Source organism: Plutella xylostella, chromosome 15 (assembly GCF_932276165.1).
Source record: "Plutella xylostella chromosome 15, ilPluXylo3.1, whole genome shotgun sequence".
In the NCBI taxonomy this organism is placed as follows: Eukaryota; Metazoa; Arthropoda; class Insecta; order Lepidoptera; family Plutellidae; genus Plutella; species Plutella xylostella.
Window position 1 is genome coordinate 687,082 of NC_063995.1, and position 27,971 is coordinate 715,052.

The 27,971-nt window shown below is 40.6% G+C and overlaps 5 protein-coding genes across 6 annotated transcripts; 3 read left to right on the forward strand and 2 right to left on the reverse strand.

Annotated features, from left to right (window-relative positions):
- Positions 1–27: 27 nt before the first annotated feature.
- Positions 28–16,541, reverse strand: LOC105383656 (raf homolog serine/threonine-protein kinase Raf). 2 transcript variants are annotated; one of them, XM_048626064.1, is made up of 14 exons: positions 15,896–16,541; positions 14,461–14,652; positions 13,975–14,054; positions 12,935–12,970; positions 12,324–12,444; positions 11,586–11,687; positions 7,714–7,855; positions 6,118–6,230; positions 5,447–5,667; positions 3,667–3,758; positions 3,074–3,264; positions 2,505–2,716; positions 1,696–1,800; positions 28–1,350 (listed from the first exon to the last, which is right to left on the reverse strand). In XM_048626064.1, exons 1-14 carry the CDS (start codon positions 16,475–16,477, stop codon positions 1,320–1,322), a joined length of 2,220 nt encoding a protein of 739 aa, XP_048482021.1. In that variant the 5' UTR covers positions 16,478–16,541; the 3' UTR covers positions 28–1,319. The 2 variants fall into 2 exon arrangements, with proteins under 2 accessions (XP_048482021.1, XP_048482022.1); XM_048626065.1 differs by lacking the exon at positions 12,935–12,970 and having other exon boundaries at positions 15,896–16,539.
- A 317-nt stretch (positions 16,542–16,858) lies between these two features.
- LOC105383657 (iron-sulfur protein NUBPL) lies at positions 16,859–19,259 on the forward strand. The gene is made up of 5 exons (XM_011553745.3): positions 16,859–17,019; positions 17,166–17,340; positions 17,829–17,994; positions 18,375–18,559; positions 18,775–19,259. Exons 1-5 carry the CDS (start codon positions 16,969–16,971, stop codon positions 19,143–19,145), a joined length of 948 nt encoding a protein of 315 aa, XP_011552047.3. The 5' UTR covers positions 16,859–16,968; the 3' UTR covers positions 19,146–19,259.
- On the reverse strand, positions 19,178–20,459 carry LOC105394447 (ATP-dependent (S)-NAD(P)H-hydrate dehydratase-like). The gene is made up of 2 exons (XM_038107828.2): positions 20,198–20,459; positions 19,178–20,063 (listed from the first exon to the last, which is right to left on the reverse strand). The coding sequence occupies exons 1-2, from the start codon at positions 20,432–20,434 to the stop codon at positions 19,353–19,355; spliced, it is 948 nt and encodes a 315-aa protein (XP_037963756.2). The 5' UTR covers positions 20,435–20,459; the 3' UTR covers positions 19,178–19,352.
- Positions 20,460–20,756: 297 nt separating this feature from the next.
- On the forward strand, positions 20,757–22,203 carry LOC105394440 (ATP-dependent (S)-NAD(P)H-hydrate dehydratase). The gene is made up of 2 exons (XM_011566342.3): positions 20,757–21,285; positions 21,452–22,203. Exons 1-2 carry the CDS (start codon positions 21,046–21,048, stop codon positions 22,148–22,150), a joined length of 939 nt encoding a protein of 312 aa, XP_011564644.3. The 5' UTR covers positions 20,757–21,045; the 3' UTR covers positions 22,151–22,203.
- Positions 22,204–24,123: 1,920 nt separating this feature from the next.
- Positions 24,124–26,627, forward strand: LOC105394439. Its single transcript, XM_011566341.3, has 5 exons — positions 24,124–24,555; positions 25,175–25,342; positions 25,637–25,718; positions 25,910–25,999; positions 26,176–26,627. Exons 1-5 carry the CDS (start codon positions 24,352–24,354, stop codon positions 26,409–26,411), a joined length of 780 nt encoding a protein of 259 aa, XP_011564643.1. The 5' UTR covers positions 24,124–24,351; the 3' UTR covers positions 26,412–26,627.
- Positions 26,628–27,971: the final 1,344 nt, after the last annotated feature.

Below are 27,971 nucleotides of genomic sequence, written 5' to 3' on the forward strand. Positions count from 1 at the left end.
TTTGCTTTCTTACCAAAATAACACACATTTTAAATGAAACAATAATTTATTGTGTTTCTTAGACTGAATACTTATCCATAATATAATCTTTATACACAAAATCCTTAGATAAGCAATTATTACTAATAGTTTAATAATTACAATATGAATATTTACAGAAATAAGAAATAAATTACATCCATTTACATTATAAATATAATAATTATAATTAATCAGGAATACATTACATCCGGCTTTAAACCTAAATCGTAAATAATACTTTCTTATCGCTCCTAGTACTCTATAATCATTTTAATCAATTAGATTTCACCTTTGCCTGTATTTTCCGATGGTGAATTAGAGTTACTCAAATAGGTTACTTATAGGTGACTCAAAGCGGCTAACAAGACTCGCGAAATAAATATTATAAAGTAATAAGTCCATTGGTGTAGTATATAAAGGAAAATTGATTTACATTCGATACAAATACTAATAAATAGTAAGAAGTAGAAAATCTCGAAAATTATCTTAACATATTGACTGTATGTACAATTCTAATAAATTTATAGTAATTTTGTCTTCAAATTTGAGTCATAGTGAATTGAGTGGATAAACGAAATTTACCAACATACTTCTAAGTCTATTTACACTGGAGGTAATATTTAAAATTCTACTCGCATTCTTAAAATAGCCTTGTTACTTAAGAAAATTACTTATAACGTGAGACAGATATCAAGTGCACTTTTCAATGGATATTTTATTTGTTCAATGCTACTATTCAGACCTTACATTCTTCCTAGATATTAATAAATTTTATATTTTTATTTAATCATAATCTATCACTATTAGCTGTGTAACGCGGCGACTTATAATAATTTACTAGTATGCAAAACGTTCAAACTGTACCAGCACTTTCGACTTAAATTAAAAGAAAAAATTCAAACTGCACGAGTACAAGATTTTGCTTATAAAGTTATGAGTCAGTAGTATCTACAGTAAAGAGAATGAAATATGAGGACCTTAGCCGGATCCCACATATCGTACGGAGATCCAGCTAATGAGCCCAATAGTCCCCATATTCTCACCTCTTTATCAAACAAAAAATCACTGTCCTTTTTACTGGCACCGTGTAAGTACAGTCACTAAAGTCGCCGCGTCACTAGTAACGTATGCACCCCTCATGCGTTGCACTCAACACAATTGTCACTGGTGTGGAGGTCGTGAGTGAACGAGACGGCACTGTCTTGCTCGCTGTCACTGTCCGAGGCGTGCCAGTGGCTCACGCGAGTCACTGGCACGGTGTAGGGTGGCAAGGGCTAGTCGTAGCCCTGAAGTAACCCTTATGGATGCCGTTGGTTCGGCACCGGAATGCTGAAACAATAAGAACGTCTTTAGTCCTGAATTAGGCGGGGAAATTTAGATCTCTATGGATGTATTTTTGGAGATGCAAAGGTGTTAGCGCATCACCACTGCAAAGGGAGGATGGGAGGATCTTGTGGTTTGGTTTGGCGGGCAGCTGCTCAACGATTATCGTTGGGTATTTGTATTTATTGTAGCTTGCCGTAAAATTCCATCCCGCGATGAAGGTTCTCATACAAATTTCGTTGGTTTTTCATACAAGTCCCGTATATTACGCTCCGAGCGCCATCTGTTGCGTGTCATCACTACTTCGTGGCTCCGGAGTCCGCCACACATTATAATGTAAATAAAACTCACCCGTAGAAGGCGGGGAAGCTGCTGTCGTTGTTGAACTGGAAGTTGACGGGCGTCTTGGGCGACGCGCAGCTGTACGACAGGTAGTCGTCCGACGCGTGCAGTTGTCTGCAAATAAACACCACATTTCGGTCAATATACAACATGGGCTTAAGTATTATACCGATCTTTACCGGATAGTTAACATACCCCCGGGTATTATAACTATCAATCCCCGCTGCATGAATCCGTTGTTGACGTCGTTAAACTCATTTAGTTTAACGACGTTCATGCAGCGGGGATTGATAGTTATAATTGAGTTTGCTATACTTACGGGAGCTTGGCAGCGCACGTCTCTAAAACAACGACAGATTTGTCCGGACGCACCTTTAGGCATATATGGCCACACAAAAACGTAAGTAACTCACCTATTCATATTCGGCTCACTAGCACTCCTCGTAATCTTGGGCATGGCTCTCAGCATGCTCTCCAACGACGCTAATATCTGTCGGAACAGCGGGCGCTGCTCCTTGTCGATCTTGATGCAGTCTTCGAACAGCCGCTTGTACATGTTACTAGTGTACTCACGTGTCCTTGTCGACGTAGATAAACGTCTATATCGAGATTTCACATCGGCGTTGTTATTAGAGGAACGCTCAGCAAACGAGTTTATCGACGTCGACAACGGATTCATGCAGCGGGGATTGATAATGATAATTAATTGAGTTTGCTATAATTACGGGAGCTTGGCGGCGCACGTCTCTAAAACAACGACAGATTTGTCCGGACGTACCTTTAGGCGTATATGGCCACACAAAATGTAAGTAACTCACCTATTCATATTCGGTTCACTCGCACTCCTAGTAATCTTAGGCATGGCTCTCAGCATGCTCTCCAGAGACGCTAGTATCTGTCGGAACAGCGGGCGCTGCTCCTTGTCGAACTTGATGCAGTCTTCGAAGAGTCTCTTGAGCGCCTGCGGGGCGTCCTGGCGCACGCGCCGCGCGTCCGGTCTGAGGAGGCCGCGGCCCACCATCCACAGGATCTGAGGGTTGAACAGGGTAGGTGAATATGGAGTTTAAATCGTGGAGTGAAAGGCGAAAAGTAATTATTTTAAGTTATTGTTGTCGTCCTAACCGGTCGTAATTTACGACATTGCGCGTCGCCCCGTTTTAAGTAGCCTTGCCCTTTATTATGAATGCGAGAGTGTCATTAAACAGATTGACGGTCGATCTTGCTGTACATAGCGAAATTGAAACTCAAAGGATACATCCATATCCTGATATTTGCAAGCTTGCCATTAGTTAAGTTCTGAGATGCACGTCTCGCGGTTCGTATTGTTAGCCAATGCTTCTACTATGTGGATGCGTTTCTTATTATTCTATGAATCTCCATCACTCACCTGGTCCTTATTATTAAGCTTGCTATACGGCAGCTCAGCAGCACACAGTTCAAACAGCACGATCCCGTACGCGTAGACATCGGAGCGGAACGTATAAGGCGCTGGTTCTTCCATGCGGATGACCTCGGGGGCCATCCACAGGATCGAGCCCGTGGGCTGTTGCCACTGCACGCCGCCCAGGCCCGACGTTTCTGGAAGGAAGGTTTCTGGGTCAGTGGTTGTTGAAATAAGAATTAGTTGGAAAAAATTAAGCCCATACTTTTCGCTCTTTTGCTTTTGCTCTATATGCCTTTCCGGCCTTGCGGCCTTTCGTCTAAAATTAGGGTAGGCAAAGAATCAAAAGACGTGTTTGACTGATTGTAGTGAGCGTTAAGGCTCCTTCACACAATGCCGGCGGCACGTGTGTAGTAAGCTTTACATTGACAACTCTTGTTGGTAGCTACCAGAGTTATGTTCTAACTCAGCGGATAACGTAGCGATTACAGATTAATTTGTTTAAGCGTCCATAGGAAATAAATCGTAAAAATGATGGGTACCACGAATATATTTTATTATTACTGAGCCAACGGAGTGAGACTGTGAATGATTAGTACCTGACCACCGCACTTTGGCCGTGGCGAGTCCGAAGTCCCCAATCTTCACCGACCAGTCATCGCGCAGGAATATGTTGTTCGACTTCAGATCTCTGCAATAAAACGATATAATTTATTTATATTCAAACGATATATTATAATTTAAACGATATACAAACAAATGATTATTGCCGATGAAAAAAAAATTAAAAAACCGACTTCAAAAAACCACTAAAATGTAAGAAATAATTTAAGGTTTACACAAATTCTACTCGTATGAGACAGTACAAATATACCTAAGCAGGAACTGTTCTTTTTTGATGTTGGTGCGGTGACAAAGTAATCTGAAGAAATATGGCACCAACTTCAAAAAAGAACAGTTCCTGCTTAGGTATATTTGTACTGTCTCATACGAGTAGAATTTGTGTAAACCTTAAATTATTTCTTACATTTTTGTGGTTTTTTGAAGTCGGTTTTTTAATTTTTTTAATTATTATTTTATTTAATAGTTTTTAGTTTATTTGTAATAATTTTCAATCAAAAGTAAGGTGCAAATGATACCAAAAAGTCCTACTAATCAATACGAATCATTCAAGCCTAAACACGAAGTAGTTGCTATATACCGTTGAGGAGTTCCCCTGACTGCCTTCCGTTTCCATCATCAGATCAACTCAAGGTCACCATCATATTTTTTTGTTATAAGAACTATATTTACGTTCTTAATTTCATTAGAATCGGTTAATATGTGCCCAAAATGGAAATTCATACCCTGTTTTTACCCCTTTACCCACCCTTGGGGGTGAGATAAAATTCTGAAAAAAAAATGGGACCACCTGGGAGCTCAACCCAATACAACAAAAAAAGAATTTTCAAAATCGGTTCATAAACGGCGGAGTAATCGGTGAACATACATAAAAAAAAAAATAAAAAAAAAAAAAAAAAAAAGATCCCGACGAATTGAGAACCTCCTCCTTTTTTTGAAGTCGGTTAAAAACGGAATTATTATTTATCTATCTAACAGTTGCTGGAACAATAATAAATAAAAGCTTTCTAAGGCTCTATTTAGAAGCGTCCGTAGTCGAGCGGGCCTCAGTGATCGTAACTGATTGCTGAGGTTAAGCAACAACTGACACGGTCAGCCATTGGATGGGTGACCAATTTCAAGTGGTGCTTTTCTGGACGCTTCCGTGCTTCGGACGGCACGTTAAGCCGTGGGTCCCGGTTACTGCTTCGGCAGCAGTCGTTAAGCCTAGTCAGAGGCCTTCGGGCGGCTTGAAAACATCTGACAGTCGGGTTGCCCACTTACCCGACAACTCTCTCAGCACAAGCTTGCTTGTGTTGGGGTCCACCAACCCGCACTTGGCCAGCGTGGTGGACTAGGCCTAAACCCTTCCTTCACTGGAAGGAGACCCGTGCCCCAGCAGTGGGGACGTAATGGGTCGTGATGATGATGAAGGCTCTATTTTGATAGGCTATCCAAAACGGCGACACGATAGCGCTATTAAAGAGTTTTCCCACGCTTCAAACTATAATAATCGTACTGCAAAAGTGTGAGGTTGGCTCAGGGGGTCAATTTTCATCAATTTTGCAGTGTTGCCAGCCTCGCTCACTCACCTGTGTATAATGTTCTTGGCGTGCAGATAGTCCATGCCCTGCGCCGTCTGGCGCGCCACATCAATGAGGTACAGCATGGGGAAGGCTATCTCTAACACGAGGGTGTCCCACGCTAGCCTCACTCACCTGTGTATAATGTTCTTGGCGTGGTCCCAGCACGAGGGTGTCCCACGCTAGCCTCACTCACCTGTGTATAATGTTCTTGGCGTGTAGATAATCCATGCCCTGGGCCGTCTGGCGCGCCACGTCGATGAGGTACAGCATGGGGAAGGCGGTCTCCAGCACGTGCAGGTGCTGGTACAGCGAGGAGCCCGAGCACCACGCCGTCACGATGGCGAGCGACGGCGCGGATACGCAGCCCATGAAGAGGAGGATGTTGCAGTGTCGTGTCTTGCGGAGGACTGCCACCTGGTGGGGGAGAAGGGAGTTGAAAATATTATTGTTAGCTGTAAAGCCTAGAACTTTTGTCCTCATGTCAAGTCTTTTTTCCGTCGATTTGATTTATTACAAATTTTAGTTCTTCTTTGTATTAGTATCATCTTGTTTATGTACTAGAGCTGGACTAGAGTTTGTCATCGTGGTGAAAGGATTGGACAGTTAGATTAGCGTCAGTCTGGCGTCCAGAGTGCACGAACATATTTATGTTAGTGATAGGAATATAAATCACTCGACAGGCGCCTTCGTGCACACAATCAGAAGAAGACTAGATGTTTGGAAATGTCTACTAAGTTAACAACGCATTATAATTACTAAAGAACTAAACATTCGTTAAAATAATCAATCCAAAAGCGTCGACACCTCCCTCTTATTCATACAACTCTTATATACTTATAATTATCTATAAATAAATAAACTCACTTCGTTCTTGAAGGCCTGCAGCTGCGCGGGCGTGGGCGTCTTCACGTTGAGCGTCTTGACGGCGACGGGCCCGTGCCAGTGCGCCTTGTACACCGTGCCGAAACTGCCAGACCCTGCACACACATTGTTCAGTTGTCAAATAGCTTTCTTGTATTATACATAGATGTCACTATCCTTCAGCCTATATCTCGGTACTAAGATTTCTTTCTTGTTAATAACCTTTGTAATATACCAATAAACATTGCTTCTACTACCAGCGTTCCGATCATAAGGCTACCAAGCCTTTTCACACATACACACAATTATTACTTGATGTAATCGTCTCATGAAATAGAAAAAGGAAAACAAGCAATTGCGAATCATAAGGATTCCGACGTGCTATCTCGACGAAGAATCCTCTGTACAGAATATTCTTCGTCGTGCCTTTCGAGCTTCGGAGAAATTTGTAGTTTATTTATTTATTTAATTCTTTATTGCACAAATATATAATAAATGCACAAAAGGTGGGCTTAATGCTAAGAGCAGTTCAAGCTGGCCAGTGTCTTGCTTTCGAATGTCACCTAGTATAATTAATATGTATTCACTCTATCTATAGTAGTTTGCAATAGAAACCAGCAATCATGTAAACAAATATGGCGGACTGACATTGACAGCGTATTGTTTATGCCCATAGTGATGTTATAGTGTTCTAATTAGATTAAATATATAAGCCATAGACTATAAAATAAAACTGATTATATATAAATAAAGTGTTTATTAAAACAAATTTAAATCTTCGTCTTCGTCATCATCACTATCAGAAGTCGCCGGTGACCGTAATTATAAATGGAACCACTGTGTCATCGCTTGCCGTGTCTAAAATGCCGTCGAGCTTTTTCATTACTTCCTCTTCCTTTTTTTGTTTTGGTTAATGTGAAATATTTAGTTAATATGAAACTGTAAATATCTATGTACACAATACAATCTAAATAACTTATTCTAAACTTAAGAAAAATTATGACTAAAGGTACCTAGCCTAACTATAAACAAAAAAAAGAAGAAAAAAAATAAAATAAATAAAAAATATGGTTTGGTTAATTATATTAAGCTCTTGAAAATTTTTTTTTTATTGTATTCAAATAATATTAAATTAAAATAATTTATTGAATTAAAAATAAAAGATAACTTCAGATTACGAACAACACTAACTTTTCAATGACTTATAGAGTTCGATGAGTAAAAAACTAAGATGACAGCTTGTCAAATACTTCGAAATTTTTACGTTGCAAATGTTTTAACAAATTTAACTTATAAATACAAGTTAAATCGTGTTGAAGATAATGTGAAAACAATGGTGCGTTCGTTGAAATCAGACTATGTTCATAATTGATCGTCAAATGTATGTGATTACGGAGTAATCGTGACAATTTGGTTTGTTTACATGATTGCTGGTTTCTATTGCAAACTACTATAGCTATAACTGGCACAGATAAAGAAACAATATGAAAATGGCGGCCATAGTGTAAGTGGGAGCAGTAACGAAAGAGCATAAGTCCTGCCACCATTTTCAAATTATTTCTTTATCTGCCCTTGTTACAAGTCACAACTAGTCCTCACCTATCCTAGGTCCTATCAGTATCTCATCAGCGTGTATGACCCAGTCGTCGTAGCTCTCTCGCGGCGATAAGGCATTCTTCCACGACTCGTCGGCCGAGCGCGCGCGCGCCCGCCGCGGCCGGATCGTGCCCGTCGGGGACGCCTGCGGATTATAAGCCGTATGATATATGTGCAGGGGTTAGTTTCGCTTCTTAGGTAAGATGTGATAGGGGTCGGTATTGCTTGTGTTGTATCGGATCGTCGGCGACGCCTGCGGATGGAGCTTTTGTTAGATGTGGTAGGGGTTTGGTGTCGCTTGTGATCTATGATTTGTTTTATTATGTGGTAGGGTTTATACAGGTTGTTGCAAAAAGGCTATACTAAGAAGAAACCTGCATGTGCAAGATGTTATAACTAAGTTCGAAAATTTAGCGAAAAAATTTAACATTTTCCATAGGTTTCGGCTAGTGGTGGGAAAAACGGCTACATTTTGATAACACGCTACATACGCTATGTTACACATTTATAGCAGGTTATTTAATCCGCTACGTTATAACGATATTGAAGAGCAAAAAAAAAAATTGATGAAAAAAAAAATTGATGAAAAAACCAATGAACTTTCCTTCATACTTTACAGGCTTAGGACTGTCTATAATGGCACATCACTGTTTCCATAATGGCACATCACTGTTTCTCTTAATTTTTATGAATTATTGTCAAACGTTCTTTAATTGCAATAACTATTTACACAAAACACTTTAAAACCACAAAGTAATATCCTTTCAATGTTTCATCCACTTACGAAAACACACGTAAAGTAAAGATAGGTAAATTGTCCAGTCAAAGTTCAATCACACACAATCACAAAACATTTAAAATACGAAATTGTCCTCAGAACCAAATTGTCCGTTAGAAAGTACCTATTTACACTTACACAAACACTATTTATTTTCAATTTTACACTAAACCTAAATAAACACTATACCTATTTTAATACGTTACTATTTAAACTATTTATTATTATGTATATTTACAAATATTTATTTACAGCACGCAAATGCAACAAAACAAACAACGCGATCGTAATTCGTAACGTTGCGCGAGGCACAATTAGCATAGCGGCCACCCGTGGCCGTTGCCAAATCGCGACTGCGGCGGAGCTAATTTCAGCAGATAGCGGAGCGCTATTGCGTAGTGAAGCTTGCAGCTTCGCAGCGTCTCGCTCTCTCACACGCGAGTCGCGCGACGTTGCACAGTTGAGAGAGCGAGACGCTACAAAGCAAGTGAATATCGCCTGCGCGGTTATCGCGCGCCACGTCTCGCGGCTGCGAGAAATAGCGGAGCCGCGAGGCTCCGCTATTTCTAGCAGTAGCGTCGTGGCAACGGCCGCGGGCAGACGCTGTCCAATTTTGCGAGCTAAGATCGCGAGGGCGCGTCGCGTTATAATTATAGCAGCATTTGCGCGTTCATAAAGCGAATGCTATTCGTTGCGAGCAAATCACTTGCTATGTTTTTTAGCTATATGTTATATTAACCTCCACTAGTTTCGGCTTAGTATACCCTTTTTGCAACACCCTGTATAATTGTTTGGTAAATTTATTATTTTACATATAATACACCCTTACAACAGTAAGATGGCATCGGTAGCCAGAAATGAATATAAATAGCGTGTCGAATCGACGCGATGCGAGCTCGCAACAAGTGCAATGCTCTGAATACTCTCTATTTAGGCGATGCGATGTCGCATCTAAGTTTTGTGTTGGTGCCCTGAAGTATAAATAGGCCATGGCTAAAAAAAAAAGGTATTGTTGTCGTTTTTAAATCAATAATGGCTTCCCATTAGCTCTATCTATCTATCTATCATGGCGAGCTGATTTTCCGCATTTAGCCTCCAAGGTGGGCCATTATGCGTGAAATACCTATGGGGTGACTAGCTATTAAGCCACCCAAGCTCACGCCAGAAAGCCAGTAGACGACCTAGGTTGCTCATGACTTCCCGGAGGGACCCCGGAGATCCGAGGATTTTTGACCGTATTGTCTCCACGCCTTTGCAATGTAACAAGACATGGGAAGCTGTTTCATCTTCCTCCATGCAACTTCTGCAAAGAGGAGTGGTGGAGATTTTCATGCGATATAGGTGTTTATTTAACCGGCAGTGGCCTGTTATGGTACTTATCACGACACGTAAGTTTGCTCTGTCCAAGCATAATAATTTGCGTGTTAGTTTAGTATTAATTAGTGGTACAAAAGCTTTTGTTTGTTTGCACTCGGCACTGTTACTCCAGAGATTGGTGTGGCATTCTGTCGTTCGGGAACGCAACCAAGAGCGAATTTGGTTGAAAGGGATCGGTACTATCGGCTCTGGGCCTATTGGTGCAGTGTCAGATCCCCTTCGTGCAAGTTCATCAGCAGCGTCGTTCCCCAGCGACCCGCTGTGCCCTTTTATCCACTGGAGGGTTATGGTATTGTTTTGTGAGGCAAGCGATTCTAGAGCTGAGTGACACTCTAGTACTAGCCCCGAAGTTATAGTTTTGCTAGACAAAGCTAGCAGAACTGCAGCACTATCAGATAGGATACGAATACGTTGATTCGTAACCTTTCTAGATTTGACTGCGTTAGCGGCCCGTGTAATAGCAACACATTCAGCCTGAAAGATTGTGTTGTATTTGCTTAGTGCCAGTGAAAAATGAATGTTTAGGTCATCGGAGTGGACACCAGCACCCGTACCTGACGTTTTTTTGGATCCATCAGTGTAAATTCTCAGTTCATATATACTGGACTGATCTCTTGGTTCTTCATGCAATTGAATGTTATAGTGCCTTTTAAATATATGGATAAGCGGTATTCGATCACCAATGGCTGCCATCATTGGTTGATGTTTTATGGCTTCCAACATAATGGATGTGTGTGACGCTGTTGAGTTATTTGCCCAGAGGCCAGCTGCTCTTAGTCTAAAAGCGGCGGCAGCTGCTTCCTGTTTCACCACGAGATGTAATGGTGGAAGGTCGAGAAGTACCTCCAGTGCGGCCGTGGGTGTTGATTTCATGCATCCTGTGATGGCTACACATGCAAGCCTTTGTAGCTTTTGCAGCTTGTTTTTTACTGAGCTAAGTTCTGTTCTGGGCCACCAGACTACAGAACCGTAAGTTATGGTAGGTCGTATGACAGCTTTGTACAGCCATAATGTTAATTTTGGTTTAAGGCCCCAGGTTTTTCCTAACATTCGCTTACACTGCCAGAAAGCGATCGTAGCCTGTTTTATTTTGTTATCGAGATGTTTATTCCAGTTCAACTTGTTATCTAGCGTTATGCCAAGATATTTCACTTCGGTTGAAAGTGTTAGTTGAGTACCAAATAATGTAGGCAAGCTCATGTTATTGAGTTTTCTCTTGTTAGTAAATAGGACTAATTCTGTTTTACTGGGATTGACTTTTAGTCGATACTCCCTGCACCATTGCTCGACAATCTTCATTGCGGCCTGCATAACGCTACAATGGAGGTTCTCGAATTTCCCACTAATGAGGATGGTGAGGTCATCTGCATAGCCGACTGTATAGAAGCCGCTGCTGTTGAGTTGTCTAAGCAGGTCGTCAACTACCAGATTCCACAGTAGAGGTGAAAGGACCCCGCCTTGAGGGCAGCCTTTAGCTACAATGCATCTGGTTGTCCCATTTAGGTTGAGTTGTACTGCTCTTAACTTTAACATATTATTTATCATTAGCTCTATTGAGGGTTAAATTTAATGTGGACCATGATCAGCATCATCATCATCAGCCAATAATCATCCACTGCTGCACATAGGCGCCCAAGGAGCGCCACAACACTCGGTCCTCGGCCTTCCTCATCAAGCCACTACCGGCGACCCGCCTAAGGTCGTCAGTCAAAGTAGGTACCTGTGTGCTCTGGCTGAACTGCTGGTCGCCGTTCTTGTCGTCCTTGTCCTCGGGCCGCGTCGCCGCCAGCGTGGCCGACTGCGGGGAGTTGTTGTTGTTGCACTGCCGGGGTTAGATAACAGTTATATATTAGTTATGGGCTGTGTGTTTGTTTGGTGGACATGGGCCTCCTACAAGACCGGAGGATTATGAGGTTAGCAGCAGGCGAGTTGGAAATATTACACACAAGCAAAAGTTTCATAATGGGGAGGCATGGCCTCTGAGTTAATCGACTATAAAAGGGGAAAATGCCCATATTAAGGACATAACACTTATTACTGAGCCCGATTATCTCGCTATTGATTGTAAGTACCTACCGATTTAGGTGCAGTTTTGACAATACAAATTTTACATAACGGTATTCTTCTGGCGTGTCTTATCCGCTTCATCTCTCCCACACAACCCTCCTTACCTGGTTGTTTCTGCGGATGGGTTTGCCCGCAGGTAGAGTGGTTCATGTATTTATCTGGTTGTTCCTACTGGGTTTGCCTGTTAGGTTAGGTTCAGCGAGCGCGGGTGCGATTGTGTAAAGAGTGGTTCATGTATTTATCTGGTTGTTCCTACTGGGTTTGCCTGATGTTAGAGTGGTTCATGTATGTCCCTGGTTGTTCCTGCGCGGGTGCGATTGTGTAGAGAGTGGTTCATGTATGTACCTGGTTGTTCCTACTGGGTTTGCCTGATAGAGTGGTTCACATGTACCTGGTTGTTCCTGCGCTGGTGCTCGGCCAGCGTGAGCGCGCGCGGCTGCACCATGTTGATGCACACGTTGGGCGCAGAGTTGGAGCGGTCGTGCTGGTTCAGCGAGCGCGGGTGCGATTGCCTGTTGAGAGATGTTTGTGTGATTAAATGCTGATCAGTGACCAATTCTAAGCCTATACTTTGTCGTGGTGGTGAAACGATTAGCCAGACTGCAGTCAGATTGGAGTTAAAGAAGTTAAATGTAGGATTGCTTGTGTAAGAAAATGTTAACGGCGAATATTCTAGCCTTTTTTTATTTTCACTACGCCTACCGACTCTAAATGTGAATGGTGAAATCTAAGTCGTCTTCGAAGCCAAAGTATAACATTCGGGGAGACTGGCATGAAGCTATGCATGCCGTACATTAGATTATAGACAGTGACATAATATGCAACGTAAACCTCTCATTTCACATCAAGCATTTGCGAAGTTCAGTCAGTGAACATTAGTGCAAGCATTTACAGAGTGATTTACGGTCAGCTCCACGTACAAAATTTTATAACTACCTTTAGTAACGTCGAACACAGACAAACAGACACACACATCTACGGTCTACATAATGTTATATTCACCAGTCAAAGATTCTCTTCTTGGCGGGGGACACAGACCTGCACAGCCAATTTATTAGAGCTCTACATCTAGGTCTAGGACTAACTTGAATACTAATAATCAATGGGATAAGAATTATATTTCTACTGAAAAAAGGTGGAATTTTATTATATATTAATAAAATAAAATACCAAGCAGGATAGATATGAGCCGAAATGGGGGGGATACAATCCTACAAAGCAAGTAATAGTCAAGTTACGCCATTTTCAAAGCGCTGTACTCCGACCATGAATTGACCACGACTTCTTCAGAGTAATATTAAATTTCAGAAACTTTCAGCTACACAAAACGACGATCACTAAAGGTCCGGTAAGACAGCAGGCGGGGCGGGACGGCGGCGACGTGACAGACGCAACGCAGAAGGGCTAGCACGGGGCGCATTTAAGACGTGACAAAAGTTCCCCGTCGCGCGTTATGTCTCATGCTAGCCCTTCTTCAGAGTAATATTAAATTTCAGAAACTTTCAGCTACACAAAACGACGATCACTAAAGGTCCGGTAAGACAGCAGGCGGGGCGGGACGGCGGCGACGTGACAGACGCAACGCAGAAGGGCTAGCACGGGGCGCATTTAAGACGTGACAAAAGTTCCCCGTCGCGCGTTATGTCTCATGCTAGCCCTTCTTCAGAGTAATATTAAATTTCAGAAACTTTCAGCTACACAAAACGACGATCACTAAAGGTCCGGTAAGACAGCAGGCGGGGCGGGACGGCGGCGACGTGACAGACGCAACGCAGAAGGGCTAGCACGGGGCGCATTTAAGACGTGACAAAAGTTCCCCGTCGCGCGTTATGTCTCATGCTCTCATGGTCCGCCGCCGGGTGTTTATGAAACATTAACATCCATAATATGAGAGTCGCACCCTACCGGCTGTGAGGCGGAACATTTTAAGTAGGTAGCGTATACGTCATCTCATGGAAGGTGCACTACCATCAACACATTAATGATTGTTATTGCCTAGTCTACACGCTTGTACTATTCAAGTATTCATATAGTTTAGTTACCGGTGATCCCTGAAGATGCCTGCATGTGTCTCTGGGTTCTGTGCTAGCAGCGCCGCGTAGTATGTATCCGTCATTCGCACCTGTAGATAGAATCATGGTTTAATAAGCATTACCCATGGGAATACCGGGATAGAAAGATAGAGATTTGAACCCAGGGATTAATGTAGCTGTACATATAATTGTGAAAAAAAATTTGAAATTGGTCCTGTAGTTTCGGAGGGTAATCAATACTTACAAATTTCACAATCAAATATAAATAATATATTTTAAAGCAGTACTGTAAATTGAGATTCACTTGATCCAGGAGGCATGTTAAGTTCCCTTGGCGATCGCAGTGGTGGTGACGAATGTGACTTCCAAACCATTTTTAGCATTTGTTACTTAAACTTCTACATTCTAGGTACTGGGTAGGTAGCATGCAGAGGGCGTGAATCGCTTGTGGGCGTTTGTTTATTACATTTCATACAGACACTATCTTCGTCTAACCTGATGGCACATGCTGGGCACTTTATCCGCGCATCTCTGGTGGAACTTGAAGTTGCACTGCGAGCAGTAGAAGCCGTTGAAGAGCAGGCGCCGGCAGCACTCGCAGAAGGCTAGTGTGAAGAAGGTCTTGCGCGTAAACTGGTGCGAGATGTGAGTCATGATGGGGAGCCGGTCCAGGGTTCGCACTGTCACCTGGAAGGTATCGGAGGATTGTTAGTTATGGAAGCTGCCAAGTTTGAGATTCTACAGGTAATTTTTATAGAAAAAAAAACTAAGTATCACACCCAAAAACTATGGAATGTATACTGTATTTAGAGGAATCTTTGCATTAATTGAGCTTATACATTAGAACAACACATAAGGCTACTGTGTATCAGTTAAGAGAAGCAAATCAAATTTGTTCACGAACATCATGTTTATACATATGGATGTCAATAAAAATTTACTTATACTCATTTTTTGAATATACATAAATACAACATGGGCAAATTTGGGAAAATATATAAAATACAAATTCATTTTAACAACTAAAAAAAGCATTTATTTTATGATTTTTCGAATGAATGTGTACAATTTGATATCTACAATAATAAAGCTACTTTCTAGTTGCATGCTTGCATTTAATTAACATGAAAGAGATATGACTGGAGAGAAAGTAATGGAGCTCATGAAATTCATTGCAATACAAATATACAAAGTTTGGCTGGTAAAAATTGCTTTTTGGCAATAAGTCTGCACTTGTATGCAAAATTATTTACCTATATTTTAAAATCCTTTTTTGTAAAATAAATAAAGTGTATTATGTATGTATAATAAATATAAAGTATATTATGTATAAATAAATTTAAAAGACAAGAAGAACCAGCCAATGTAGGATAATATTTGAATAGTTATTCCTGCACCCAAAAGTCACCCCAGCTTTTAGTTATATATTATGCTGTGTGTTTTGAACAATAAACTGCTATTGATTGTAGTGTTTTGTAGGTACTTCTTAAGGCATTCAAAGTTAAACTATTAATTTAATATAATTATTCTTTATCTTCACAATTATTTGTTTATAGTCTTCACTAGTACAGAAAGACTTGGTCAGTGGTAAGAATAAATGGTGAAATAAACTCCTCCAGCATCACTACAGGGTGATCTTTTGATGGAGAGTAACTTCACTATAGCTTCTATACTATTGGTAATACATTGAACATGTCAACATCTTTGTAGATTTCCATCACACATTTTATTAGTTTGCTGAATCAAAAGATATAACAATAATTCATTTATTAAGCCTCTCCATAACATAGGGTAGCCTTTTACAATAAGTACTCCAAATTACAATGTTTTCTTCTATAGTTAATAACTTTGATCTATTTTATCTGCATTGAGTATGTAATCTGAATCGTTTTAAGTGTACAATAACATGCAAAGTAGCTACAGTACAGACCTCCTCCGCATCAATCTTGGTGATGTCGATGTCCCAGGGTATCACTTCATTATTCTCTGTCCTCACCACTTCACACACCTCACTGTTCAGGTTACGGAAGTTGAGAGCCTTCGAGAGCGCGTCCCGCAGCGAGACGCCCTCCTTGACTTGCACGCTCGTGCGCTGCTGGTTGGGCAGGTGCGCCCGCAAGAACACCTTCGGCTGACGAGTGAGGGTATCATAGTTCCTAGAATCATCAGCTAACGAAACTTCCTCACTCTTGTCAGGAGAATCCCCTTGCAACAACTCACGCAAACTTCGCTCCCTCTGCTCCAAATTGTGCAACTTTGATGTCAGCTCCTGGTATTCAGATAAATAAAGCGAGGGGGGCCGCTGGAAACCAGCAAATTTAGCGTTCAAGGCATCTATATTTTCCCGAGTAACGTTTATTATGCTTTGTATGTTCCTAATTTCTGATAAAGGGTCTGCTACATCATCACTATCTGTTGAAGTCGACATATTGTCACTGTTGAGGGATAATGCAGGTATATTTCCATTAATTTTTCTTGAACAGTTTTCTGTCTCGTCTCGAGTAACTGCCATTTTTTTTTATTTTTCTCCGGTTCGAACAAATGGTGACAAACGAGCAAATATGAAAAAGTACTCTGTGTATATGTGAGTTTTTTTTATTGAGTTGGTCCTATTCACTGTCCGACACCAACATGGGGGAAATGATGAGATTGTCTACGATGACCATATTATAAGCGAGGCCCGAGGAGACAGTTCGTTTTTGGATAGGAGCTCGACAGGATCATCTGACTCCATATATTATACTATACAAGAAAATATATAAAAAGGTCAGTGTTATTTTTCGACGAGAGTCTGGGAGAGCACAAAATTTAAATTAACACAGACCCTAAAGTCCATCCCATGGTCCCATGTGTCAACTCAGTTGACCCAACTGTCAAGTGTCAACACTGTCAAAGCTCTCAAAAAACAAATCAAATGTCAAAACAGGATAGATGAGCGGAAATTATGTTAAATTTTTAAATAATTAATTAAATATTATAAATTGTAATAAAGTAGGTGAAATAATGATCTTACCAAAAGTTATCCAGGCTGGTCGCATTCCTGACTACAATGCTGTATGTTTTCCATAAATAATTAATAGCTTTTCGATAATGTTCCGATATCAATTCGAAACCTTGTTTTCGCATTTTACTATTACTTACCGTCTACTTCAAACATTGCACCACGATAATGAAGCAATAACAAGTTCCTTATTTTTCAGTTCAGACCATTGATTTCCACAATACGCCAGAAGCACAGCAGTAAGAATGACATCAACGATCACAGAGCGAAGATCATGGCTCGAGGGCTCCCGGAGAAGAAGCCGCTGCCTGGAGTCAAGAACATCATCCTGGTGGCGTCCGGCAAGGGCGGCGTCGGGAAGACCACTACTGCTGGTATGACAATTACTGAAATAAGAATAAATAGGTTTTCTAAACCAAAAGTTCAATTCCTCCAGTTGTTGCTCACTATTGGTCAATCTAGTTGATAGGCTGACTGCAGACTGCCATCAAACTCTGTCTGAGATCGTTGGATTTTATTGGTCCCCTAACTATTCACTAATTTGAGCTGTATGCAAATAATGTACTTGGATATCTTAATTATTCAACTATAATGACTGGACTGTGTAGTGGGTTATACACTAGCAATAAAACAGCTGAAATCAACTTCTGCATGTTAACATTACATCAAAAAGTTGAAGAAGTTTGCTTGCCACATCTGTTTTCACTGTAATGCAGTAACATCATTGCTCAAGTCAATTTCTGCAATTTTTATTGTCATTAAAAAAGGATAAAAACAATTATTGGCACCATGTAAATACTATTTAAGATTTCAAATATTTTACTCTTGCATTCACTAACTTACCATACATTGTTTGTTCCAGTGAACCTAGCCTGTGCAATGAAAGTGATAGAGCCGGACAAGGAGATTGGTCTGCTGGACGCGGACGTGTTCGGCCCCTCGGTGCCGCTCATGATGAACATCAGCGGGGAGCCCATGCTCAACGACCAGAACCAGATTGAGCCTCTACTCAACTATGGTGTTAAGTGGTAAGGCTTTTTATCCATTTTGTTAACAAATGGGAATATGAGAATGTGGATCTCACTAAATTAAACTTAATTTAAGTTTGAAAACCAATATATAAATATAAATATTTTCTGCTAACATACAATCAGTCCTTGGACCATGGTTGTTTATAATGTTATCAATTTCTAAATATATAAACTTTTGCAGTACTTATAGTAGATAATTATGTAAACATAAAAAACTTAATAAAAAATAATTCTACAGAAAAGTGCATTGAAACTGTTTTAATTAACTAAAAATGATGATGAGTGATAGTACTTTTACTTGTTGTACTTTTTAAAGAGCCTTTAACAGGCTAAATGATGAAACTCGTTTCATTCACAACTTACACATTTACCCACAGCATGTCAATGGGCCTGCTAGTGTCCAGCGAGAACGCGGTGGTGTGGCGCGGGCTGATGGTGATGCAGGCGCTGGAGCGGCTGACCCGCCACGTGGCGTGGGGGCCGCTGGACTGCCTGGTGGTCGACACGCCGCCCGGCACGGGGGACGCGCATCTGTCTATAGCGCAGTCTGTGCCTATTCGAGGTGAGAATAAGTGTTTTTTTATTATTTCATGATGAAACCGTTCTTGACTTCTTGCATGATTATGCTCCCAGTAGACAAATTGTTCGCCGCCTGAGTAAGCGGCGTATTGGTGTAGTATGCCCAGTGTTCACAGATTGCCACGGATTTTTATCTCGACGGAAATAGAACCAATACAATAACAATACAAAATACAATTTTATTTCCCCCTTCCACAGGCGCCATCATCATCACAACGCCGCAGTCTGCCGCGCTGCAGGTCATGCGACGTGGCGTCAAAATGTTCGAGAAACTCAAAGTACCCATCATCGGCATGGTAGAGAACATGTCACACGCAACTTGCACCTCCTGTGGCGCCAAGAACTATGTATTCGGCACCGAGACTAAGAAAATGGCGGACCAAATGGGCATTGAGATTATTCAGTCCTTCGAAGTGGACCAGGACATGTCTGAGTGCATAAACAGCGGGAAACCAGCGATATACGCCCTTCCCGATAGCATACACGCAGAGAAGTACAGACAACTAGCGAATAGAGTTTACAAGTATCTTGAGAATAAGGACTCGGAACAAGAGATCGAAGAGCAATAGTGTTGCCAGGTTGAATAATTGTGTAGTTGTGATATTTTTACTCGTAAGTTATTTTATTATTATTATTGATTATTATAATAAAGAATCCTCACTCGCATATTATGTAATGTTAAAGTTTGTATTAATGGAAATCCCGTGAGAAATTTTAGGAAGCTCGCTTATAGCGATAACATAAAATTTTAGTAGGTAAGTAGGTAGGTAAAAAAATCAGACTCCACCAAAGCACTTCTCAAACGCAGCATGTATCTGCAGCAGCATGTCCGAAGCCGTCATGCTGCGGCCGTGCGCAGCAAACGCGAGCTCGTTACAGGCGCGCGTCAGCCGAGCCGCTGCAAATGTTGGCACACTGGCACAAACATTGGCCTTTATCGCCCAACCGAAGAACGTGCCCAGTGACCCCGACAGAATATCGCCCTGCCCCCCCGCGCGCCGCTGCGACCCCCCATCAGATATCTCCCAAGTCGTATTCCCATAGAACGAGTCCGTAGCGCCTTTCACCAAAACGGATACATGCGGGCCCCAATACTTTTGCCAGTTTTGTTTATAACCCATCGCTTCCACTGCCTTTTTCAAATACTTCGCTTCCAAATGGTTCGGAGTCATGATGATCCCTGGACTCGGGTAGTTTTTAACAAGGGTTACATCTTTAGATATGACGTAGAGACCGTCGGCGTCGATTACTAGAGGTTTCCTTAACGTTCTGCAGGTGTTGAGGATGTTGGCGGTGAGATGGACCGTCTCTGAGGTCCTGCCTAGGCCGGGCCCGATGACAATCACGTCTGCCTTGCGCAGTACAGCCTCGATGGCGGTGAAGGTGGAGGGCGACAGAGTGGGGTGCACGATGAGGTCGGGACTGTATGACTTGATGACCGGCGCCGCGCTCGCCGTCGTCAGCACGTAGACTAGGTCTGCACCCGCCTGAAATTACGTTATTTTCACGTTAACATTTATTGCGCATTAAAATATACCAAACGGTAGTTTTGTAATTAACTGGCAACACAACGAAGACAATAAACAACACTTCAAAATTATTAGGCCCCTAATTTCCTTACCTTTAGAGCGGAGATTGCAGCAAAATACGGGGCACCCGTGTATTCGGAAGATCCCCCGACGACTACTATCTTGCCAGCATCACCTTTATGCAACCCTTCGAGCTTTGGAACTACATTTTTAGCAAAATATTCACCAACTGGTTCATTTAAACTATCTATGTCGACACATTTGTTATTTGCTTCATTCGTCACAACAAACGAGGTGTAAAAACTCAGTAAAACTAAGGATTTTAACATATTTTTTGTGTATAAACGCTTAATTTTAATATGTGCATATGCAGACAACCTGTTTACTTAGCTACCTGATTAAAGTGATATCAAATTGATATAGGTGCTTGCTTATACATTCTTAATTAAACATCGGTGCCTGACCTTTGACCGTATTGGTTTTGACATTTCAACATACCTACCACCTTTACTTGTATTGTTTACCTAACTACTGACTGACTCATATTTTATAAACAGAGCTTCTAAAATACAACCTACCAATTACCAGTGGTTAACTGTTATACGTACCTACCTACCTCATCACCTTTACTAAATGTATTGGCTGTCGACTATCGGAGAAACTTTTAAGTTATGTTATTAATTAATCGCATAGTCTAATAGTTATAGTTACTGATCTAGAGGAATCGCGAGAACTAGGTACCTATGCAATCTCTTTTCAGCATGCTTAGATTTATGCTATACCTAGACTGGAATCACGTATCGCAATAGGTATACCTAGTTCACATGCTTGTTTATTGTTTTGGTAAGCACTCGCTTAAGTACAGCACGCGATAAGGTAGTTATACAGTTGTTCCCAACATATTCTCAAAGTTACAAGTACCTAATCAAAAGTTCAAAATATGATTAAAATTTTAATGAATTTTGCGTTGAATTTTATGTTTGTTATGTCTGACTATATAAACCAATGTACCGAAGTGACCAGCATGAAGAGCACGGAGCAGGTGCTTGACTATTTTGCAAACAAAGTGGTGCCAAAGCTTGAAGGACTGCGCAAGGGAGAAGCAGGGACGATCGGGGTCATTGGGGGCTCTGAAGAACATACCGGGGCTCCATACTTTGCTGGTATCGCTGCATTGAGGGTAAGTAATCATCTTCATCATCAGCTCATAGACATCCACTGCTGGACATAAAACTCTCCCAAGTAGTTAGGTACCTATAATGCGTCGAAGGCCGATAATGTGAGCCATCTGTGCTGTTATCTGGCCTTCAATAACACATCACACACAACTTTTCCTCTAATTGCAGGCCGGTGCAGACCTCGTCTATGTACTGACGACGGCCAGCGCGGCGCCCGTGGTGCAGGCGTACAGCCCCGACCTAATCGTGCACCCCTCTCTGTCTTTGGCAGCATTCCCCGCTATTGAGCGCCTTTTACGAAAGGCAGACGTGCTAGTTATCGGACCCGGCCTTGGCAGAAAACCGGAGATAGAAACTCTCACAAACAAAATAATACGATCCTGCAAGTCATTAAAGAAACCTTTAGTCATCGATGACGATGGTCTTTACTTCGTGTCCAAGGACCTCAACTTGATCAAGGACTACCCAAGTCCCGGCGTGATCCTTACCCCGAACTACTTGGAAGAGCAGATGCTAAAAGATGCGGTTGAAAAGAGCTTTGTACCTATAATCGGTAATAAGACCTGGCACTCTTATTGGGGTCCTAGTGTTGCAGTTTTGGCTAAAGGGCCGGTGGACAAGTTTTACGGAAGCGTTACTTTCGAGGTTCCTGGTGGGTCGGGGCGCAGGCCGGGTGGGCAGGGGGACCTCCAAGCGGGTATCCTTGCGACGTTCTTCGGCTGGGCAGTGAAGGCCAATGCCTGTTCCAGTATCCCCTCAATGGCGGCCTCCATACTGACCAGGAGCTGCAATACACTCGCATTCCAAGTTAATGGTCGTAGTATGACGGCCTCAGACATGGTGCGGTTCATAATGGTGAAATTGTAATTTATTTAAGTACCTAATTACTTAATTATAAATGTAAGCTCATAAGTTAGGTACTCGTTGCTGTTTGTTTATTTACCATTGACTAACTTGCGTAAAATTGTATAAATTACGAGTGCGAGTGTGCACATAATAAAGAAAACACATTGTAAGTACGTAATACCTACAGTTTTCACCCCCACCCGATGGAACTTCTCCCGTCACACTATAGGTACTGCTTCCACAGCCTCCACTCCGACCCTAATACCTCGTTTACATTCAGCCGAAGTGAGCAGGGAAGTGAGCAGGGAAGGCGGCAGGGAAGTGGGCAGGGCAGTGTGTAAACGCGATACTTCTCATGCCGCTGCCATTGCCACTCGCGCTGCCCGGCACTCCCCTAAATGGCGGTTTTTTGTGCGGAAGTCAAAGGATCGGCAGCGCGAGCGGCAGTGCGTGTTTACATTCAGCTCCGACGCTCAGTACTCGCCGAGCGCCTGGAGGAGGTTCACTTGAACTTAAGTTGATTGTCTAATAAATTTCGGGGTTTTAACATTTTTTTATCAAGAGCTAATTTCTTACGTACTATGGGTACATTCGAGTAATGCATGTGTCTTTTTTTTCTACTACGGATAGTGATCGTTTAGGTAATTGCAACGACTGAACCGATTTTAATGCATCAGATAATTTTGTGTCGCTCCTTAGTGGTCGTTTAATTTTTCTGCCTATACATTTTTTCTCCCTGTATAAAATGAGACCGCGGCCGATGTAATTATTTCGACGTCTGCCATTGCCGGGACTTGAAAGAGAAGTGAGTGGTAGGGCAGTATAGTGAAACTATAAAGTCCTGAAATTAAATGAGGGCACTGCTATCTTTCATGTAGCAACACTATATAGCGAAACATAACTGACTTTGATACTTGAAATTTTGCCTGTTAACTTCCTACCTATTTATGTATTTTAAAAACAACTTACCATCCACAAAAAAAGCTCTTATACAAGCTAAAAGGTGTTAATATGAAGGCTATAATAGTGAAAGCAATAGATATTTATTTAGATAACGTTATTACAACTGTATAAAAAAACTGGATCTGTTGACGAAGGGCACACATAGTAAAGACATCAATTTCTCTTTTTGGACGGCCAGTTCTGTTTCTTCCAGGAGTTAGAAATATTCAATTTTTTGCGCTCTTTGGCACGCTGGTCCGATATAACTATAAAACAAAATAACACAATGTGAATTTAGTAAGTAAACAAAAAATATATCTTCAAGTATCAAAATGTTAAGGTTTGACTCAACTGAAACCAGATGAAACCTACAATCAGTGGTATGTAAACAATGTTCGACTTGGGCTCTAAACCTAGGTTTATCGATAAATGAAGCGTTGGTACTAATAAAAAATGAGTTATTACAATTTGTACAATGCTACATACCCGTCATACACGCTGTACGAGCGTAAACATCCTCCAAATTCGACAAAATGTGTCCAGCTTGATGTTCCGCTAAACATTGTATAAAAACTCGATAAATAACTTCACTAGCTTGACTACGAATATTTATCTTCATCTTCCTAATTGCAACCAAGCGTAAATTGTTGCTTTTATCTAGATTATCCTTATAATTAATAAGAAAATTCAAAAAACAGCCAACCGCCTATTGACATAAACTATTGTTATGACTTTTATGTTTCTTTTCTAATGGTGCCAGGCTCCTGAAAATTTTAGTTCCTCAAACATTAATTTCAGGACTTTATAGTTTCACTGTACCTATGTAAACACACACTCCTCTCAATCCTGCTGCAGCAATATTTAGGGAATTATTGCCGGCAGCGCGAGGGGTAGCGGCAGGGGCTGAATGTAAATGGGGTATTAAGGCGAATAGACGGGGTAGGGAAATTATTTAGGACGTAAGTAAGAAAGAATCAATGCGATTGTGATGGCACAAAATAATCTTTAAGGGGGGGTTGATCTATTTAGGATTTTGACAGTAGAATGGTAGAATCATAAAGTAGGTTTATGGTAGAATCTGGCTTGGCCCGGGCCGTCTGGCAACACTGACACTGTCTCTCAACGAAATACCTAATTTATGTTTTTGTATTATTAAATTTAAGTTTGTGTAGATATTTACAAGTAATACCATTTATATTACACATCATATTTTCAGTTCTCTAATCCTTAGTCCATAAGTTAGAACCGACGCATGATATCTATGTTGCCAATGTGTGAAAATGTCGGAATCATCAAAAACTCCTAGGACATCGTATGAACAAGTAAAAGCGATCGTGGATTATATGGGCCAACACTCCGACTTGGCTTCATGTATCAACAGAACTACGGAAGGAAGGCACGCTAACAAGCAGCGGTGGGCAGAACTGGCTAAAGTGCTCAACAGTTACCGAGGAGCTAGGAAAACACCCGTTGGATGGAGCAAGGTTAGAATACCTACGATGATCATAGAATTGTATTGGATACATGCACCTGCTTTTCTTATGCCGACGTCCGGCGCACTTTGAGCAGTCAGCTACTGACGCAAATCTGACTGGCTAATCTTTCACCAAGGTTTCATACCATAGTCTAGTTGAGTGTTTGTCTCCAACATATTAAGAAGAGAAAGATCTTATTTAAGGTCTTCGCACATTATAACAACTCACCGGCGACTCGACTCTATGCTAGACATTGATATCTAAGCCCTGTGTCATATGTTCAAGGTTTAATTTCAAAAAATTATTATAAAGTAGTGTACAACGAGTGGCCTACGCATTGTACACTAAATGTCTAGAAAAACTAAAGGAGTGTGAGTAAAGTTACTGCCGCGTTGGCGTGGAGTTGTTATAATGTGCAAAGACCTTTACAAGCCCAAAAAGGGGTATTTAAGCTGAACTAATGTAAATGCATATTGGCACCAAACAAAACATAATGATGGAAATTAACTTTTTTGAATTTAGTATTAACAATAACATAAATTTTATCCTTGAATGAAATAAAACCTTATTATTTTATTCTACAATTTGTATAAAAACTAATATTATCCCTTACTTCTCCTTAATCCAGTATTACAGTGATCTGAAGTGCAAGCTGAAGACTAAGATTCAGATCTTGAATAAGATGAAGAGGAATGGGCAAACTTCGGAGACCACTGACACCCCCAACATCACCAAGCTGGAGAGAAGACTGCTGGTCATACTCGGTCCAGACTTTGCTAAAACTAAATCTAAAAAGGTCAGTTGTTATATTGATATTTTCCACATACACATTACAATATGTAAATAATGTATATTAAACATTATTAACTGCCAAGTAAAAACATAGAAGAGCTTCACATTCTATTCTATTCACTGTGAGGGTACCTAAAGGTCTTGGTACATATTCAGCCATCTCTTGCATGAGAAGTGGGCACTTACTGGACTGAGCTACCACCACTCCTGGCTACCACCATTCAAGTCAGACAGAACAAAATGTTGGTTCTGTCCAATGTTAATCCTGAATTTTATAAGTCTATAATTAAATTTACAGGAGAAATCTGACATCAAGGCGGAATTAAATCATGATGAAAGTTCATGTAGGTCAGGGAGTGAGGCCAGTGGCAGATTATCAGGTAATGAAATTTTTTCTGTAATCTTGTGTAATCCTTCATGAATATTTAATTTCAATAAATAAAATTACAATAATGACAAAAACTATGTGTTGCTATCTGTAAAATAATAAATACTTTCATGACGTAGTGATGTACAATAAAATACAGCAAGGTTAATAATATGTTATGTATATCAATTATGTTTATTTCAGTTTCAGGGCTACAGGATGATTTTGAGGAGAAAGATGAAGAAATGTTTGAGCCCGAAAGGTCTTCCGTGACCAATGACAGCATGTTTGAAGGTAAATTGCACTAAACTTATATCCCTAACATAAAAACGTAACATACAATAACTTTTTGAAAATTTCATTTTGCGACAAAAATAAGCAAATTGATAGTGGGCTTGATTTCGTTTAGCTACTCATTTGTCAAAATTATTGGTCTTTAGACTTAAACTTAGAAAACCTATCGTCCCCAGGAATCAGCCCGAAATGGCTCATAGATGTGGAGAAGAAGCGAGCAAAGGCCGACCTGATACGAGCGCGGGCGGAGGAGCACCAGGTGACCGTGGCCGCCAAGCACGCGGAGGCCGCCATGATCCAGGCCGAGGCGCTCAAGAAGTTCGCCGAGGCCGCCTGCATTCAGGCCGAGGCCATCATGAGAATAGCCAGCATAATCGAGCACAGAGGCCAGACTGATATGCTTCAAATTTAAGTCTAGTTTAGTGTAAGGCAGTATGAGTGTATAATGTGAATGAGTGCTTTATCGGTTTATGTTACAGGCCTTTATTTTATTCGGGTACTTACCAATGATTGGTACACTTTTTAATAGAGGAAGAGATAATGCACCAGCCGGGTATTATTTGGTTTTAGTTATCATTGCCATATTAAAAAGCAACATAAATATGTTGTAGAAATCGCATTACGATTGCTAAAATAAATATAGTTCACCCAACTGGAGTATTATTAATATTATTATGGCATAAAAGGATAAGGTTGGCCACATCACAGCCCTGCGTTGATTTTAACATTTGCATGATATGTGGTATTTTATTTGATAAATAACTGCCTGCCATTTCCATTATAAACCAGCATCATTCATTCATAGGGTAAGATTTAATTTGCAATGTCAATCCTCAACGATTGTAGGAGCACAATAACTTAAATAAGAACTGTGACTGCATTCAATAACATGTTAAGATAGCGTAATTCTAGGTACTTACCTATTTAGAATTATTTGGATGAAAATCATTTAAACTTGATTGTTTACAAAAAAATATTAAGTGGATCCTTTCTGTTATTGGTTATAAACAAATTAGGTTTATAATATGTGCTGCAATAATCAACATCATTTATATATTTTTTGTTATTGGTGACACCTTTATCATAGCCATAAGAATTTTATTACTACATAAGTGTAGAATAAGTAAGCTTTAAATTATAATTTAGGAATAAACATAAAATAAATTATTGTACTTGTAACAGATTTTTATTGTAACTTATGAGCTAGGATTATCATATCATCAATGGCTTCCTCTTCATCTTCATAACATATCAAAGTCATCTCTCTGAAAAGAAGAGAATAAAACATATGAGAATGACTTAGTTAGGCATACAAATTACTGTAGAAGACACAATCCTCAAAGGTGGAGTGGAGACAAAACAAACCAATGTGGCACAAGATTACACTCTTTATTCTTGGAAACGAATTTATTAGATAACACTCTTTATTTCTTGGGTACGAATTTATTCTCATAGGTACACATCCGTCTCGGACCGCAGCTAGCAACAGACTGAATCTGCTCAACCAGTCAACCCAACCGCCATTACTATTTCTTTTTTTTTTTTTTTAGCTTCGAACTATGGCATTGTCGAATGAATCCTACTGAAATCGGTATTCATTCGACAATATCAAGTAAAAATAACACAATTTTAGTATCGACCCTAACAATCGACCATCCTGACATCGTGCGCGTCCCTGCGCACGGCACCAGGTGGAACCCTAACAATCGGCGAGTGACTAGTTGTTCAGATTTTACAATATTTCATTAAATTTTGATTCTATACAATTTTAAAATTATAGAGAATCACAAAAACAAAAACTAAAAATAACAATTATAATAAGTATTTTACTGACTTATTAACAGATGATTATTTTCAAAATACTAGGTAGTATTATAATAGTAAGTAATTATACAACTGAATATCGCTTAAGCAAATTTATAATATGTTTTACATAAATACATGATCAATAATGTGAACACAAAAATATATC